A 17,337-nucleotide genomic window follows, 5' to 3' on the forward strand; every position below is an offset into this window, starting at 1 on the left:
TTGTAGTTCTAAACTTTCTTATGTGTGAGCTTTAATTTAATAAGGTCATTTAACAACTGTTAAACAAGGGCCTCAGTCTTTTCATATGTAAAATGAAGAGCTTGTACCAGGAGACATTGGTCTCCAAGGTCCTTTCTAGGCCTGACATTCCACAGGTTTAGGGTCGTACAGTTCTACAATTGCAACACCTCTTGAGATTTTAGAACATTGTATTTCATTTACTTTTAAATGCCTTTTGTTTTTGTTACATTTTAACAGTCTGAAATTAAAATACATTTTATAATTGGCACTGGCTATTTTTTCACATTTTTATTATCTCTAAAATTGAGATTTCTTATCGTTGAAGATACAGGATAGTTCTACTTTTCAGTGCCTTTTTATTTTCATTAACTATATATTCTTGGCCCCTTTCTGAGCTCCCCTTGCTCCTAATCCCAACAGATTCACTCATATCACCTAGTCGTTCTGGGTAGCGAGAAGTGGGTGGGTGGATATGGTATTTGAGTGTGCAAGGATTTTGTACTTAATTAACTGGTAGGTGTCCTATATGTAGCTGCTGCTTGAGAAGTCAGGTAAATATACATGTAGTTCTGAGGTATCCAATTTAATGCTTCTGAACTTTGATTATTCTGTTGTAGTTTTGCCTGGTATTTACTTTTTAAAGTATAACACACATGGAACAGGTTACAAAGTATATAGCTCCTGGAAGTTTACAGAAAATGAACACACCTGTGTAACTAGTCCTATATCAAAAACATTAGCAGCATCCCGTTATACGCCACCACCCCCCCCCCCCCCGCCCTTCCAGCCATTATCCCCGTGCTGTTTTCTTTTTAAAAGGAGTGAAAGTATATGTCAGGATAGCTCATGGTTATCTTGGGTTAGTCTGCTGGAAAGGGCTCCAGGTATGGAGCCAGAACATCAGAGTTGCATCGTGATCCTGTTGCTCTTTTGTTGTGTAACCTTAGGGGAGATACTTTTCTGAACTTCATTTCTTTTTGATAAAATGAAAACAATAACATCTACCTCACAGAACTGTTGTGAGATCACGTGAAATATTTTGTAGATGGAAAATACCATCAGTGGTGAAAAGCCAAACACAATTGCTAGTTGTTTTCGGTGAGGGAGGTAGAATTCCAAGCAGGAGATGATGTGAACCTCAAGTAAGAAGAGAAATGAAGAAGTTTGTTTGATCCCAAATCCATTTTCTTATCTACCAGTATTATCTCCTTTTTTTGTTGTTGTTGATATTTGGTATAGTCACTAGTTTCTGTTAAATGCTCCAAAATGAAAATAATATAGAGGAGTAGAGGACCTAAATAGAATCCCCAAAGATTTGGAATTTCTTCCATTTTTCTCTCATTTCCTCTCTTAATGCTGGTGCCTCCTAGAGTTGTGTAAGGCAGAGGCTTTGGCCCAAGATTAGCTGATTTCAATAGCAAATGAATATACCACTCCTTTACAGGCCCAATAGGGCAAGCATGATCCCACCATAGACCCACTTCTGATTATAGTCACAGTGTTCCAAATGTGACCCAAATTGATATCGCTAACCTATATAAAGATTGCATCTGATAAACAGTTCATTTTAAAAACTTAATTTGAAATCTTTCATTCATTCAGTAAATGCTTATCAGGTGCCATACACTTTACTCAGTTCTAGGAATTCAGTGGTGAGCACACGGTATGTGATTTCATGGAACTTACAGTAGTAGAAAAAAGAGAATGAAATTTAAAAAGATGTAACTAGAGACTATGAGAGCTCTAAAGGAAAAGAATATGATGCTGTGCCTGACCTAATCCAGGTGGTTAGGGAGATTTTACATGGAGAAGTAACATTTGAGCAAAGATATGAAGGTTAAGATGGGGCTTCCCAGGTGGCGCTAGTGGTAAAGAACCCCCCTGCCAACACAGGAGACATAAGAGACTTGGCTTCGGTCCCTGGGTGGGGAGGATCCCCTGAAGGAGGGCATGGCAACCCACTCCAGTATTCTTGCCTGGGGAATCCAATATTTTTACCGGACAGAGGAGCCTGCAGGCTCTAGTCCATAGGGTCCCACAGAGTTGGACGTGACTGAAGCAACTTAGCATGCAGTCACGCATGAAGGGTAAGTTAGAATTAATCATGTGGACAGGAAGAGAAAGCTTTGGGTAGGAGGAAGAGCATGCACAACACTAGACCACACACAGAAGTAACTTTTTACTAATGAACTTCAGTAACTTTGTACTAATGAACTTTCAACCTCTATGCTGGATACTGTGCTAAGCACTTTCTTTACACATACTATCTTGTAAATTCCTTGTATCACCCTCTGAGAAAGTATTCTTACTCCCATTTTACAGATGGGAAAGCTTGCACAGTTATTAAAGTCCTAGAGCCAGGATTTTTTTTTTTAATATGACTCCAGCTTTTTTTGGCTGTGCTGGGTATTTGTTGTTACATGCGGGGGCTCTCTCCTTGCGGTGATCGAGGGTTACTCTTTGCTTCATGGGCTTGTCATTGTGGTGGCTTCTCTTGTTGCGGAGTACAGGCCCTAGAGCACGAGGGTTTTAGTGGTTGCGGCTCGAAGGTTCTAGAGCGTGGGCTCAGTGGTGGTGCATGGGCTCAGTTACTCCATGGCACGTGGAATCTCCCCTGACCAGGAACTGAACCAGTGTTCCCTGCATTGGCAGGAGGACTTTTTAATCTACTGTACCACCAGGGACGTCCCTAGAGCCAGAGTTTTAATTAGTCTAACTCCAGACTCCATACTCTTAACCATTATGCTATATTGCCTTCCTTCTGTTTCTCACCATTCTAGCCTGTACTTTATACAGCCAGGAATGTAGGTCTGATCTATGTTACTCCCCTTTGCTTCTTCCCTTCAGAAACCTTTTTCCCATCACCTCCAGGACAACATCTGAATTCCTTAGTGTGATGTCAGTTCCTCATGGATTAGTGCTACTTAGCCTCACCATCTGCTACACCTTCCTAAAACTGCACGCCATGGCTCAGATGTAGTAAGCTCTGTCTTTGCACATGCTGTTCTCCCTGCTAGAATGCCTTTTTTTTTTTTTTTTTTTTTAACTTTTGGTGAAACCTTACTCATCCTACTCATACTTTAAGTACCCAGCTTCAATGCTACTTCCTCGGTAAAGCTTTCCTCATCATGCCTTTCTGAGTTAATCCGTCCCTCACAGGGCCTGTAAAGCAGTAGCTCCTCCTGTGTTCCTCTTCTGAAGTCTTTCACCAAAGTGAGAATCCTAGAGGTCTTTGCTGCACCTCACCTTTCCCATACTCCTGTTTCCTAAGATCTTGGAGCCTATTCCACAGTGCCTTTTAAATATACCTTTTTTAAACGTTCCTACTGCCCTTGCCTGACAGAAGCGGTTTTACTTCTGCTGTCCTCTGCCTCTGGACTCACCGTCCTGCCAGATCCATCCTTTCCAAAGCACTTACCATGCATGCCATTCTCCTGCTCAAACCCTTCAGTGCCTCCCACTGCTCTTTAGTAAGTCCCTCCTGGTCTCTACTACACTTTGCAGTGTTCTCTTACCTTCCGATCAGCAATACCCAAGGCCTTGTTCTTTGGGCTCATGTTTAGGTGAGTTATAGGTATGTCTCTTTACAGGATTTTGAGCCCATCTCATTCATCTGAGCACAGTATTTGTAGGTTGTTTGTTTCATGTTTATAGTTGAATGTCTCTGATTAAATTTCATTAACTCTAAGAGTAACACATGCATTTTGGAGACTTTGTATCGTGAATAGTTTTTTTCAAAAGGGGTTTGGTCCTAAAGGGAGATTTCGGTTTTTAGAAAAACTGCTTGTGAGCGATTCTGTACTTCTCAGTGACGACAGATAAATGGAATGTTATTTTGTAGAATGGTGTTTAGCATCTTTAAAGGTGGAGAAAATGATTCCAGCTCTGCCCACTTCACAAACTGTAGTAGAAACAGTTTGAACAAGGAATTGAAAAGTGCTTTGTATGAATAAAAAGCTGTGCTGATGGGAAAGGTATAGAGAATGTAGCTCAGTTGGACTGGAGAGAGCCATGGATTTAGAAGAGAAGTTCTGGTTCTGCAGCCTTGGTGGTTGACCCTGAGGGCAGGTATTGCCTTCTTTTTTGAAGCTTAGGGTCCTAGTTATAAAATTGTTAATAAACATGCTTGCCTTTTAGGGTTCTAAGTTTAGGGGAGTTAATTGAGACGTGAGATGTAGCCTTCTTTAAATCCTAGATATCTGTTAAAATGTTAGGGTTTTTCAATTTTTTTAATTTTTAAATTTTTTATCATGACCATGTTAGAGACTAGATACACTTATTTTACTTATTAGTAACATTGACAGGTTTGGTTCTTGAGTTATCTGGCACCCCATTCAGAAATCTAATCCCTATTAATATGTTTTTGTTCATTTCTGTCAGTGGTTAAAATCATCCTGGTGTGGTAGAAGAAGTGGATTTGAACCAGAAAGACAGAGGTTTCAGTGCTGTGTGAGAGGTGGAGATATGAAAGAGAGAGAGGAAGAGGAAGACAGAGAGAGGGTGGGAGAGAGGGAGAGAAGAGAAAAGAGGGAGATGTCTTCTGAGTTTTGTGGCTACTTAAAGCCGACCTGAAACAGACCAGATCCTGGGCAGGATCCTGCTCTCCCAGCTCATGTTCTGAAATCACAAGTTGTCTTGAATTGGCAGGCCTTGCTCAGGCATACAAATAAACTGTAAAGTTTCTCTCAGGCAGAAGATAGGAAATCTTCAGCAGAGCTGTCACATGTATTCCAGTGTTGATCTAAGGGGGGACTAGAAGACCATTAAGGGCTCTTTCATCCTTGAGATTCTGTGATTTGTTGGCCAGGTATACAAGGCTGCTTTTCTTTAGGGTGTTGAGATCAATGTAATCATAAATTGCACTTTCTCTGTGGCTTTTATTTATGAAACCTTGTAAATGCCAAGTATGGCTCCTATTATTTTTCATTGTATCCCATGCAGAGTTGGAACTACCAATTTTTGAGGACCTCCTCCTCTCATCAGGATTAATGAAACACCCTTCAGTGCCTCGCTTTGGGCACGGGACCCAGTAGGGTGACAGACAAAGTGCCTGTTTCTAGTGGACTTGCTATTTGGGGAAGAAGGAAGCCCTAACTGGTGAGGTTTTTGACCAGGTACTGAGGAAATGGTGTCCTGGAGAAAGAATCATGGGAAATTTTTGGAGATACCTTTAGATATGATCTGACCCTCATCTTTTCCTGAGGCCCAGGTTAGGGCAAGTGCCTTGCTTGAAGCCACAAGTACAGTCTGTGGCTGATGGAGAATTTCCCTCCAGTCACTTCCAGTTTTCTATTACTGGCAAGGCTGTCTCCAGGAGTTGCAAATTTTTACCTTAAAATTGTTCCTTTCGTTTCTTTGACCCGTCTCATCATCAATTCTGTGCTTGTGAGCAAACACTGTGCTAGATATGTTGCCTGTAGGGACAGAGCCCTTTGCTCCTCTGTGACAATGAAACAGGGTGAACAGGTTCTTAGGTGTTTTGTAGAAAGACCTCCTTGAGGGAGAAGTGAATAGAGCCTCTTGGATGTCATAATAAATCCTCTCTGGGTTTTGATATGCCCTCTGCTTTTCTCCCCAGGAAGCTCAGGCTTGCCAACACTGCCTCATTACTTAGCCACTACCCTCTGGAGAGGGAGAATGAGGCCTGGTAAATAAGCTCCAGGTCAGGGTTCTGAAATATTGTCCTTCCATCCAGCCAATGGTATTTCCTCCAGCCTTCTTTCTCCATGGCTTCTTACCCTTTAGATATGTCCAACATCCCTTCTAGGAGAAGACTTCTCTTCTGTGCTTGCTGATTCAGAAGAGTTTTGGCCCTTTAATGTTTATAAAGCTCTTGCATCTTCAGAAAAAAACTTTAGTGGTTACTTAAAAAAACATTTATTTATTTGGCTGCACCAGGTGTTAGCTGTGGCACATGGGATCTTCAATCGTTGTTGTGGCATGAACACTCTTAGCTGCAGCATGGGGGATCTAGTTCCCTCACAGGGATTGGACCTGGATCCACTGCATTGGGAGTGTGGAGTCTTAGCTATTGGACCACCAGGGAAGTCCCTTTAGGGGTTATCTTGGAAATTGGAACTGTTGAATGTTTTTGATTAAACAGTTGATCTTTAGAAGGAGGTAGAGGTACGAGGCTTCTTTGAGCCACTGAGGATGTGCTGCTGCCTTTTTTTTCATTCAATGATTGCTTATTCAAGAGCAGCAGAGACTAGTTTAGAGACCAGATAGACAACTCACTGCTTAGGTAACCAAGTCACTTAATTTCTGAGCCTCAGATTTTGTCATCTTTAGAAATAAAACCTACCTTAAGACTTCCCTGAGAATTAGATAAAATGACCATGTAAGAGGATGGGATCTGGGCTCAAATTGAGCTCAGATTTTACCTCCAACACTTATTCTTTGTGACCTTCAGCAAGTTATGTAACCATTCTCAGTTTTCCATTTCGGTAAAATAGGGATAATCATAGTATTTTGGGTTATTGTGTCACTGGGTTATTGTGAGGATTAAACAAAGTAAAGCTAAGAAGTGTTTAGCATAGTGTCTGGCACATACCAAGTGCTCATTAAATATTAGCTATTAATTACAACAGTAACAGCAACAACAATAATGATAGTCTTTAGGTATTTATTATGCTAGGACATCAAGTGGCAGAGGAAGGACTTAGAAGGCATTGCATAGGGTAGTGGATCCATAAGCGTTTCTCCTGCCAACATTCCTTGTGGGAGGGCCTGTAGGGACTGAGAGAGAGGCTCTCATTAGGCTTTAGCCTGTAGCCTCCTGTGGTGAAAGCTTCCCTCCCAGGCTGGTAGGCTGAGGTGTGAGGTTCAGAGGGACCTCAGAAGACTGTGCGAAGACCAGTCTGGCAGGGTGGAGGGTTTGGGTAAGGGCAGTGACTGTGGAAGGTAAGACATGGTCCGGGTCCCATAGGGCCGTGAATGCCAGGCAAATGATTCGTGTTAAGAACCACTCATTCCTGAGCCATCTCAGGTGAATAGCTCCCTTCCTTTCTTCAGTTTAAACTTGTAAAAATGATTAATACACTTTAAAAAATCGTAATGTTTATATCTTAAACAAGAATAATAAACACCCATACGCCATATACCACTCAACTCAGGAGATGTAATATACCAGACACCTTGAAAACACCTTGTGCATTCTGCACCCATCCCCAATGCCTCCAACCTCTACCTGAAGCCTATTTCAAATTTTGTGTTAGGTGCCATTTTCTTCCCCTCCTTCTCTTTCTTTTAAAAATGGTTTTACCACTCTTATCGCAATCTTTTGGGGACCGTGAGCAGGGGCTGTGGAATCCAGCAGAAGCCATGTGGCCTGCTGACTGCCTGGCTAGGCTGGGAGGAGGGGTGGGGAGGTTCTTCTGGCTGGCTGCCCTGGGAGAGGAGGGCAGGGGAAGGGAGGGGAGGGGAAGGCAGGGGAAGGGAGGGGAGTGGCGCTGTGTGGTGGGGGAGGGAGAGGCCGGGGATGCTGGCCCAGCTCCTTGGGCTGTCTTGAGGAGCAGGCCCAGAAGCTTGGCAGCTGCGGTGGAGAGGTTCCAGAGGAGAGTTCAGCGCCTCTGAGGCTGCACAGCTGGAAGCTGTTGTTTTGAGTTTAAAGCCAAGGGAGGGCAGGAGGAGGACTTCTTGTATTCTTTTGAGATGCAGTATCAATCCTTTCCTGTGCTAGGGAGCTTCAGAGCTGACACAGTGCCAGATGTGGCAATGGTGATTTTAGGAGGCCTGCCTCCTATTTTCACCTCAGACCTTTTCTGGAGTATTGATCATGCCAGTCATTAAATCATGTTTGCCTCTTTGCTTTTCTATAAAAACTTTGGTTTTTGCTTTGGCTGTACTTTTCTGGTGCATCTTTGAATACCAAGAGCGATTGCTAATCACAGACTGTAAGTGATACCGTGGGAATAGGATACAGGGTCTGCCTGGGAGAAGAAGTGGGACCATGGTGGTCTCTGCAGCAATGGGCCTTGTTCTGACCCCCTCCAGAACACCCCCACTACTCACCACAGTCCTTCTCTAGTGGCCAGAAGGTTGAATTTGGAAGCCTTCCATCCAGATGTAGTTCAGTGGAACAGATACCATGAGGTATCATAGACGGTTATGCCCTTGAGGAATTTACATTGTAGATGTGAAAACAAGACTTCCCTGCATATACAGTCAAGGCAATACAAATGACAAATGCAGTACGTAGACACATTATTCTGATCACCAGTGTAATACATGGTTATTAAAAATAAACTCAAACATAAAAAGACACCCAGTGTAGAAAGTCCCCTACAGTCTAACTCCATCACAAGATAACCAGTAGTTGAGGTGTTGATAAAGTAAAATCCATAGAGGCATACTGATGGAAGGGAAGCAAGCATCCTGGCTGGGGACCTAATCTCTTTCAGGGAGAAGCACCCCACTAGCTTCCCTGACAAATGGTGAGCGAAATTCTGCTTGGACACCTTGGTGACAAGGGTTCAAAATCCTATAGTAGGAATTGACCTTTAAGTACCACCCTGTGCCTTACTTGCTAGTCAGTGTGCTGGATTCCCTGGTAGCTCAGCTGGTAAAGAATCCACCTGCAGTGCATGAGACCCCGGTTTGATTCCTGAGTCGAGAAAATCCCCTGGAGAAGGGATAGGCTACCCACTCCAGTATTCTTGGGCTTCCCTGGTGCCTCAGGTGGTAAAGAATCCGCAAAGCAGGAGACCTGGGTTCCATCCCTGGGTTGGAAAAATCCCCTGGAGGAGGGCATGGCAACCCACTTCAGTATTCTTGTCTGGAGAATCCCCATGGACGGAGGAGCCTGGTGGGCTAGAGTCCATGGGCTTGCAAAGAATCAGACATGACTGAGCATGTATGCTTTTTAGAGTGTTCTCTAGCAGTGCCTTTTGCATAGTAGGTACTTGATAAATGTTTGTGATGTAAGTGGAAGTAAGATGAGAGGCTTCCCAATGACCCGTGGGTTTCTCTCGTGGTCTCAGTGAGGGTCACTGTTTGGTGGGTGGAAACTCTGTGGTTTTATGACATCTTTTCAGTTGCAAAGAGCTGGACACTACTGAGCGACTAAGCACAAGAAGTGTGTTGGACATTTTATAGAGGTTATTGAGTCCTCATCACAATCTTACAAAATAAGTATCTATCCTTGTTTTACAAATAGGAGTACTGAGACTCAGAGGTTACTTGCCAGGACGGGGGGTCACAGAACAGCAGGTGGTGTCAATGTCCTGCCATTCACGAGCTGTGTGATCTGGGGCAAATTATTTTATCTCTGTGATTCAGTTTACTCACTGTAAAGATGAGTGATAATAGTACCTACTCTTTGAAGGGAGTTTTTCAGATTAATGAGTTTAACACAACACACACTAGACCAGCAGAACAGTGCTTGGCACATAGTATGTACACAGTAAGCATTAGCTATTTATTGCACCTTGTTTTCTTTCATGTTCTATTAATAATGTGATCCCTAGCATCTCTACACTTATTTTAATTCTGTATATGGCTTCTCTGTCCTCCCTCCCACCCCTCACACTTTCTTCTTTACAATTCCTCCCTCAGCTTTCAGTCATTTCCTTCCCTTCATCCTGTCCCCACTGTCTGTCATTCCCCTTCTTTCCACTCTCTTACCTTCCCCCTTCCAACCATTGCCTGTCTCCTGTCTGTCATGGCAGCCTTCTGACCTGCTTCCCTGCTGACAGTCTCATTCATCTATATACCAGAATAATTTCTCAAAGTACACTTCTCATCACACCACATCTCTGTGCTAGAAACAAACAATAAAATAAATATCTAAATCTTTGTTCCATTTCTTGAAGTTCAGAATTTTCCAAATCTTACCCCAATTCTCCCTTCAAGTCTGTTCCTCCACTACGTCCACACCTTTCTGCTTTCCTTCTTCCTTCCTTCTCTCTCCATTTCTATGTGGGCAAGCTCTACCTATGTGTTTTAAGATCCAGATTAAAATACCACTTAGTTTTTAGTCCTTCCCTACTCTCGACTGGTTAGAATTTTTGTGTCTTTTTTGGTGAAAAATTAGCACATGCTAACTTGAAATATAATTTCAAGTCACATTTCTTATCTCCTGTGGAATTATAACCTACCTTAGTACAGATGCTTGGTGTGATTCTTTGTATGCTCTCTGGGCTCGGAGGGTAAAAAATCTGCCTGCAATGCAGGAGACTCAGGTTTGATCCCTGGGTTGAGAAGATCCTGTGAAGGAAATGGCAACCCACTCCAGTATTCTTGCCTGCAAAATTCCTTGGACAGAGAAGCCTGGTGGGCTACAGTCCATGGGGTCGCAAAGAGTCGGACACGACTGAGCACGTAAGCTCTCTCGAGTGTCCTCTTGGCAGTAACTTTTGCATAGTAGGTGCTTAATAAATGTTTGTGGTGTAAGTGCAAGTAAGATGAGGGGCTTCCCGATGGCCAGTGGGTTTCTCTCATGATCGGTGAGAGTCATTGTTTGGTGGGTGGAAACACTGTGGTTTTGTTTTATGAGCGTCAGACATCTTTTCTTTTCGGCCCTGGAGGGGAGGCGGGAGCAGACGGCCGACGGGTCCCAGTGCCTGTGTCTGCTGAGGGGCTGCTGCCTGCCGCCCGAGGTCCCGAGACTCGGCCCCTCAGCCCCTCCCCACCAGTGCTTGGCGGAACAGGGGATTAGGTTCTGGCAGCACAGCTGGGGTTTTGGCGGCCATTCCGCAGCCGACAATAGCGCGGAGTCACCCGGACAGGACAGCGCAGGCCCGCGCTCCGGGGCCGCCGTGGGCCCGGGCACCTGGTTTGGGTGGCCAAGGGGGAGGAGCGGGCGCGGCGCGGCAGCCCAGCCTAGCCACGCAGAAGGTACGGGCTGGAGAGGTTCCCTCGGGGAACGGGGCGGCCATGTCCCAGGGCAGGCGGCGCCCGCGGACGGAGGCCGGCGCTTTGTGTGCGAGCGAGCTGCGTGTGTGCTTAGGCACGCGGCCCGCCCCGGAGCCGGCAGGAAGCCGGCCCTTGTTTCCGAGGGCCTGCGTCCCTCGCGCTCTCCAAAGCCTCTGTTGCCGGGTCTTCCTCCCTGCCCTACTCGCCTCCAGGCAGGACCGATCTAACCCGCGGGGCAGCCCGCGGCCTACCCTGCAGCGGCTGGCCGGAGGCGGACGGGCTGTCACTGCCGTCTTAAGAGCGCGAAGGGGGAGTGTCCGGGGATATCAGGTTTGTCAGGCAGGCCGCTGTGAGATGCGTTTCGTGTGTTTATGCCACAGTTTGCTTTGGCGCTCGCCACTGTTGCAGTTCAGTATTTTTGTCTGCCGGCTCCTCCCCCCCGCCGCCCCCACCCCGCGAGTCCTGGGCTCTTGTTTGCGGGCGGGCTTCGGCAGCTCTCCCTCTCCGGCGCGCCGGGGGCCCCCTCCTCCCGGCCCCCGACTGCCGCCCTTCCCCCCTTGCGGAGAGTGCCCTGCTCCCCGCTCGCGGAAGCTCGCTGTGCCTTTAAAGAAAGCAGACTCCTGGCTGTGACGCACTTCTGGCTGTCAGCCAGGAAGATCGCTCCTGCCAGGCTGACTGAGAAGAAAACCAACAACTTTTCTTTTGTGTGTGGGGGGTTACTTTCCACTAGACCCCCCCCTTCCTCCTCTCCTTTCAAGATTTAAATGCTAATGGCGGATTAAAACCTCTAGATCCGTGTGGCTTTGGGAGTCTGGTAAGGCCCCCCTCCCCTTTCGCCCCCTGCACTGAGACTTTTTCTCCCTCACTGTTTCTCTGGGGTTTTGTTCAAACATGGGGGAGGGGGTGCGGTGGACTCTCCCCCCTCACCTCCCTTTCCTGCGCCATCCTTGAAGGGGAGGGAGAGGAGAGGGAGAGCAAATAAACACTCAGAAACAGGCACTGGGAGCAGAGCTTGCCAACATCCGGGAGTTGGCGCCTTTTAGAGCAAAGGGTCGCTTTCTTTCCCCCTCGCCTAGATGTCAGCGTGTTTTTGTTCGCAGGGAGAAAGCGTGTGCGCCTGCACGTTGAGCTGTAGACAGCTCGGGAGAGCGTCTCTATTCCCGAGTGAGGCCTGGGTGTGTACACAGCGGTGGGGAGTGAAAAAGGTTCATTTTGTTCGCTGGTAGGGACCAGAGGGTGTTGATAATAGCAGTGGGGGCCCGCGCTGATAAGCTGCTGGAGTGGGTGTGTGTGTGTAGTGTCGGGCTGTAGGCCCCAGATCTGGTTCTTGATTGCAGCCCTTGTGCCCACATCTTTCTGATCTGGACCCTACAGAGCCTAGGGGGAAGGGCAGATACTAGTAAGCCACTTTGAAGAAACCAGGGAAACCTTGGTTTCCCTTGCACTCCTTCGCGTGTTCCTCACTAGGACACTGGGCCAAATTCTAGGCTACACAGAGGGGCTGGTCTGCGTGCAGAGGGGGAGGCCTGAGTCCAGAGTGAGCCCCTTCAAGAGCTTGGGAGTACAGCCAGCACCACTGGTTTGCCCTGACCTCAGGAGTGCAGAGAAACTCTTTGGACTTGGACAAGACCTCCTGCTCAGAACTCCTCAGGGGTTGAAGAGGACTGTGTTTCCCCTCATTGGCTTCTCTTAGGGCTGCTGGTTCTTGGGCCTTTTACCTCCTCCTAGCCAGGGCTGCACCAGCAGGATATTTCCTATCCTGTTCTTTATGACCCGTGAGCCAGTGGTGACATGAATTGGCCTTTGCTGGGGCCACTCTGGGATAACCTACCAGATGAGGTCTGGGTGCTTGCCTGAGTGTGCCTCCTCTCCTTTGTGAGGAGAGGAACACCCTCACGATTAGGGTGTTCACTCTGTGGATGTGGGGGTATCCTTTTAGAAAGACATATGGAGGTCACAAGCAGGCAGGCTGTCTAGGTAGGTAGTGGTAAATCTTGCCGTTGAGCATGGGCACAGAGTTGGGACAGCCATTTCTCTTATGAGTTGTGGGCCTTCGGAACCACAGTAGAAAAGCAGTGGGTCACGCAGCTGGAACCTTTGAGGTGAGGGTTTGTGTAGGCTTTGGGTCCCGAAACCACCGAAAAGAATGAAGATTCAGTGGAGGCGGGGGCCCCTGTGCTGAGTTATCAGTACAGTTCTGCAGCTTTCTGAGACCATAGGGCACTTTGGTGTTATCTTGGTGTTCATGAGGGCAGTCAGTGGCTAAGAAGTGGTCTCACAAGGAGCTGGTACCCAATTTGGGGGGCGGGATGAGGAAAGTAGTGCTGCCACAATTCAAAACTCTGGCCTTTGGCCTGTACTTGGTCAGTGCTTAAAACTGAAGCTTTTCCAGAACAGACCCCAAGCTCAGCAACCTGACCCTCCAGTCCTGGTCCTTGCATCTGAGCAGGTGGTTTGCATTAGCTTCAGCCCTGGTAGGAAACCAGGGCTAGGTTTTAACTCTTTAAGACCCAGAGAGGGTACAGGCCAGGTCCCTGCGTATCTCTTGAGTGTTGAGTTCTTGTCCTGATTTATCTTCTCTGGAGACAGAGGGGTTATCTTAAATGTGGGCAGTGATCCTGACTTGAGGGAGTTACATTATGTCAGTTGTGAAAACGTCAAGAGGATACAAGATCTTTGGTTTATAAGGCAGCTGCTTTTGTGTCTTGATTCCTTCTTGAGCCCAGGGCAGAGAGAGAGAGTGCCTTCTCTGCTGAGGGCACTTCTTTTCAAAGAAAGAGATAGGTTAAAATTCTGAAGGTGTCCACAGAGGGACTGCATCTCAAGATTTTTATTTGTTAGTTTATTGATTGAGGGTTTTGGGGGTGGGTTGGGGGTGAGTTGCTTGATTGAATTGGGGGTCAATCTTAGCAGACCTTTCTGTGAAATGGTTCCAGGCTGCAATCGCGGGGATCTGTTTTTCCATCACCATCACCCAGTCTTCTGGGTGGGGCCTGCCTCAGATTTCAGGGGGAGGGTGTGGAGGATGGTGCTCTGGCTGGGAGCCCTAGGGTTCCAAGCCAAGGTCTGCTTAAAGTTGTAGTCCCATTGCCGAGGTCTAGCTGTGCGACTGGCTTCAGTCATTCAATATTCAGAGGTGAGGGAATGACTGAGCTGCCCCAAAGGCTGTCACCCCGGTGTCCTGTCTCTGAGAAAGTGCCCCTCTGTGGGGTTTGACCTGATAAGGTCTTTCCTTATGTTGAATATTGAATTCTGCCTGTTCCTGTGCCTGGGGAGCACAGAAGAAGGCATTTGGCCTTGACACCAGTATTAGACAGGCTCCCCTGGGAGGACATAAGGGTTGTGTGTTTTGCCTCTGAGATGAAGGGAAGAGGTGGGTCAGGTCATTTTTAGCAACACAGCTGTGGAATCTCTCAGAGGCGGCAAGATCCACCTCCGGTTGCAAATGCAATTTCTGACTGCAGTTTTGGGCCTCATCAAAAGGATAAGCAAGTCTGGAGAGGCAGCTGTGGGGTTGATGAGGTGATCAGGGCCTCATTGCCCTTGTTCCTGAATAGCTCTGAGCTTTTATTTATTTATTTATTTTGCCCTAAAGAAGCCCCAGTATAGCATTTGGACATTGCTGCCTTTACTCCAAGGGCCAAACGTGGTTCTTGTGATAACTTTGACTAACCACCAGGAAAGCCTTTTTGCAGTTCAGCAGTTGAGGCCATCTGCCTTCATCCTGTCGAGGGAGCAAGGCAGTCAGTGCCCATAGATAGGCCACACTGGGTGAACATCATCCAAAACCAAGGAATACATAGGCCCCTTAGTTTCTCTGCCTTCCTGAGAACTCTCCCTTAACCACTGCACTTGCTTTTGCCAAAACCTGGGTGAATTGGCTCATTTCCAAAACTGTGACGTTTGTATGGCAGGTGGAATCACATTGGGTTTTGCAGGGTCAGGAAGCAATTAATTACAATTAGCATTTAGTTATATTTGGCATTTAATTATTTTCTTCTATTATTTAGTGCGTCTTCTGTGTTTAATTTTACTTCCTTCTGTAAGCCCCTCAAAGCAGGGACCATGTCATTGTTTCCCATTTCCCATGTAGCTTCCAGCACAGGATGAGCATATGTAAGGACTAAGAAAAAAACCTCTTTGGTTGATTTTATTAAGCAGAGTACACTTGCAGAGGAAGGCCTAAGAGATGATGGGTAGTGGATTAACAGATTTATGTATCTCTTTCCCCATTAGACAGTGAGCTCCTTATGGACAAGCATGGTGTCTTACCCCAGCACTTTGTATTCCTATAGTACTCAGCATGTGTTGGTCCCACAGAACCCACACCTTGGAGATGCTGATAATGTGGGAAAAGTTATAGGTGATGACTCTTACCACTCTTGTTCCTCTTACTAGAGTAGTGACAGACTTGGCCCCCATGGCAGTAGGAGGTGGGGGTGGGGCTGATTACTCTCATGAAGAGTTGTAGGAATTATAGGAGCTGGTAAGAGATGTTGGGGAATATTTAGTCACCAGGTGTGTGGTCTCTTGAGCAGGTTGGCAGACAGATGGAAGATTCCCACTGGAAAGGAAAATTGGGAGTAAAAATACCAGGACAAGTACCTAATCTTTCATTAACTGTCCCCTGGGATCGCTCCCAGAATTGGATTTGGCTTCATCCAGTCTCCCATTTGAGCCATGTCTTTGACGTTTCTGTGGGGGATATAAAAATCCAGAATTTGATGGTTTCCCCAAAGACTTGGTTATTGTTAATTAGGCAAACTTCCCCTACAGAAAGAGTCAGAAATCAATCTTTTTGCTTAAGGACAGTGATCATTTATTGAAAACCTACTGTGTGCCAGGCACTATGCTATTCGCTTTATCTGTTTTATCTTGAAGCATCACAGTAAATAACCTAGAGAGGTTTTTACAGATCCCATTTTGCAGGTGAGGAAATTGAGACTAAAAGAACTTAATGCTACTCGTCCAAGGTCACAAGAGCATGGTACCTGGAATCAGCATTCAAACCTAGGTGTGTCTGAAGAACCATGTTTGTTCCACATTTTAAAGGCACCACGTCCCAAAGAGTAGGGTTGAAGTCCAGCTTTGAGTGTTGTATTTTCTAAGGGACAGAAAGATTGTATGTAGAGCTTGTGGACATTGAATTAAATGCAGAGTTCTTTATTGTCAGCTATGACACTGTATGTTTTATAGAATAATTTTGATGTATGCTCTGAGCTCTTTAAAAACTCCCATGGTGCCTTGGTAGAGCTGGTAAATGAAGCCATTTCCGCCTTCTTCCTTCATCATGGATATCTGATGTAATTAACCATCCTGCCTCTTCTCTTGGGTTCCAGGTGCATCGGGGTGACTGTCTGGTTTCACCAAGATGACGCTCCATGCCACCCGGGCGGCTGCACTCCTCACTTGGGTGAGTGGTCTTCCTCTCTCTCCTTTGCATGCCATGCTCTTCCAGGAAGCTTGGGAGAGGTGAGAGAGGAGTTCTGTAGGAGTCAGGGCCATGTAGAGTCTTCTCCTCTCCAGGTAAAGAAAACGCAGTTTTCTTTTGCCTTTCCCCTTAGCTTTTTTTAAAAAAATTGGGGTAAAATTGATCTACAATGTTGTATTACTTTCAGGTGTATAGCAAAGTGAATCTGTTACACAAATACATACATCCACTCTTTTTAGGTTTTTTTCCCCGTATAGTCCATTATAGAGTATTGAGTAGAGCTCCTTATTAATTATCTATTTCATGTATAGTAGTATGTATTTGTCAGCCCTAATCTTCCAGTTTATTGCTCACCCCCTTTACCCCCTTGTAACCATAAGTTTAAGTTCTACATCTGTAACTCTATTTTGGTTTTGTAGATAAGTTCATTTGTAGCCTCTTTTTAGGTTCCACATATAAATGGTATCATGTGGTGTTTGTCTTTCACTGTCTGACTTAACTTCATTTAGTATGAAACCCTCTAGGTCCATCCTTGTTGCTGCAGATGGCATTATTTTGTTCTTTTTATGGCTGAGTTCCCTTCAGTTTTTTAAAATTTATTTGTTTATCTATTGGCTCTGCTGGGCCTTCATTGCTTCAAGGGCTTTTTCTCTAGTAGTGAGGAGAGGCAGCTGCTCTTCAGTCGTGGTGCGCGGGTGCTCGCTGTGGCGGCTTCTCTTGTCGCAGTGTGGAGCTGAGTCCTTGCGGTTCCTGGGCTCAGTAGTTATGCTGTGTGGGCTTAGTTGCTCTGAGACAGGTGGGATCTTCTGGGACCAGGTATCAAACCCATGTCTCCTGCATTGGCAGGTGGATTCTTGACCACTGAGCCACCAGGGAAGCCCTCCCCTTGTTATTTAACTTTTATTATTTCTGATGATGTCGCTGCTGAGAAGTGACCCCTGACTTGACTTGTATAGCTTAGGAAAGGCTTCTCTGAGGTATATATTCCCTTTGAGTGATGGGAAGGTGGCTGCAAAGCAGCGTGGGAACCC

The 17,337-nt window shown here is 46.1% G+C and overlaps 1 protein-coding gene across 7 annotated transcripts in view; it reads left to right on the plus strand.

Moving 5' to 3' along the window:
• NUMA1 (nuclear mitotic apparatus protein 1) overlaps positions 1-17,337 on the plus strand; it is a 70,423-nt gene that overhangs the window by 22,481 nt on the left and 30,605 nt on the right. For 2 of the 7 annotated variants that reach the window (XM_065944300.1, XM_065944303.1), the window contains exon 2: positions 16,215-16,288. In XM_065944300.1, coding sequence (XP_065800372.1) covers positions 16,247-16,288 — 42 coding nt within the window. In that variant the 5' untranslated portion in view covers positions 16,215-16,246. Of the gene's footprint in view, positions 1-10,715; positions 10,858-10,918; positions 11,206-11,430; positions 11,690-16,214; positions 16,289-17,337 lie in introns of those variants that run through there. The other 5 variants (XM_065944302.1, XM_065944301.1, XM_065944304.1 and 2 more) reach the window with 5 other exon arrangements.

This window comes from Muntiacus reevesi, chromosome 9, assembly GCF_963930625.1.
Source record: "Muntiacus reevesi chromosome 9, mMunRee1.1, whole genome shotgun sequence".
NCBI classification, from domain to species: Eukaryota; Metazoa; Chordata; class Mammalia; order Artiodactyla; family Cervidae; genus Muntiacus; species Muntiacus reevesi.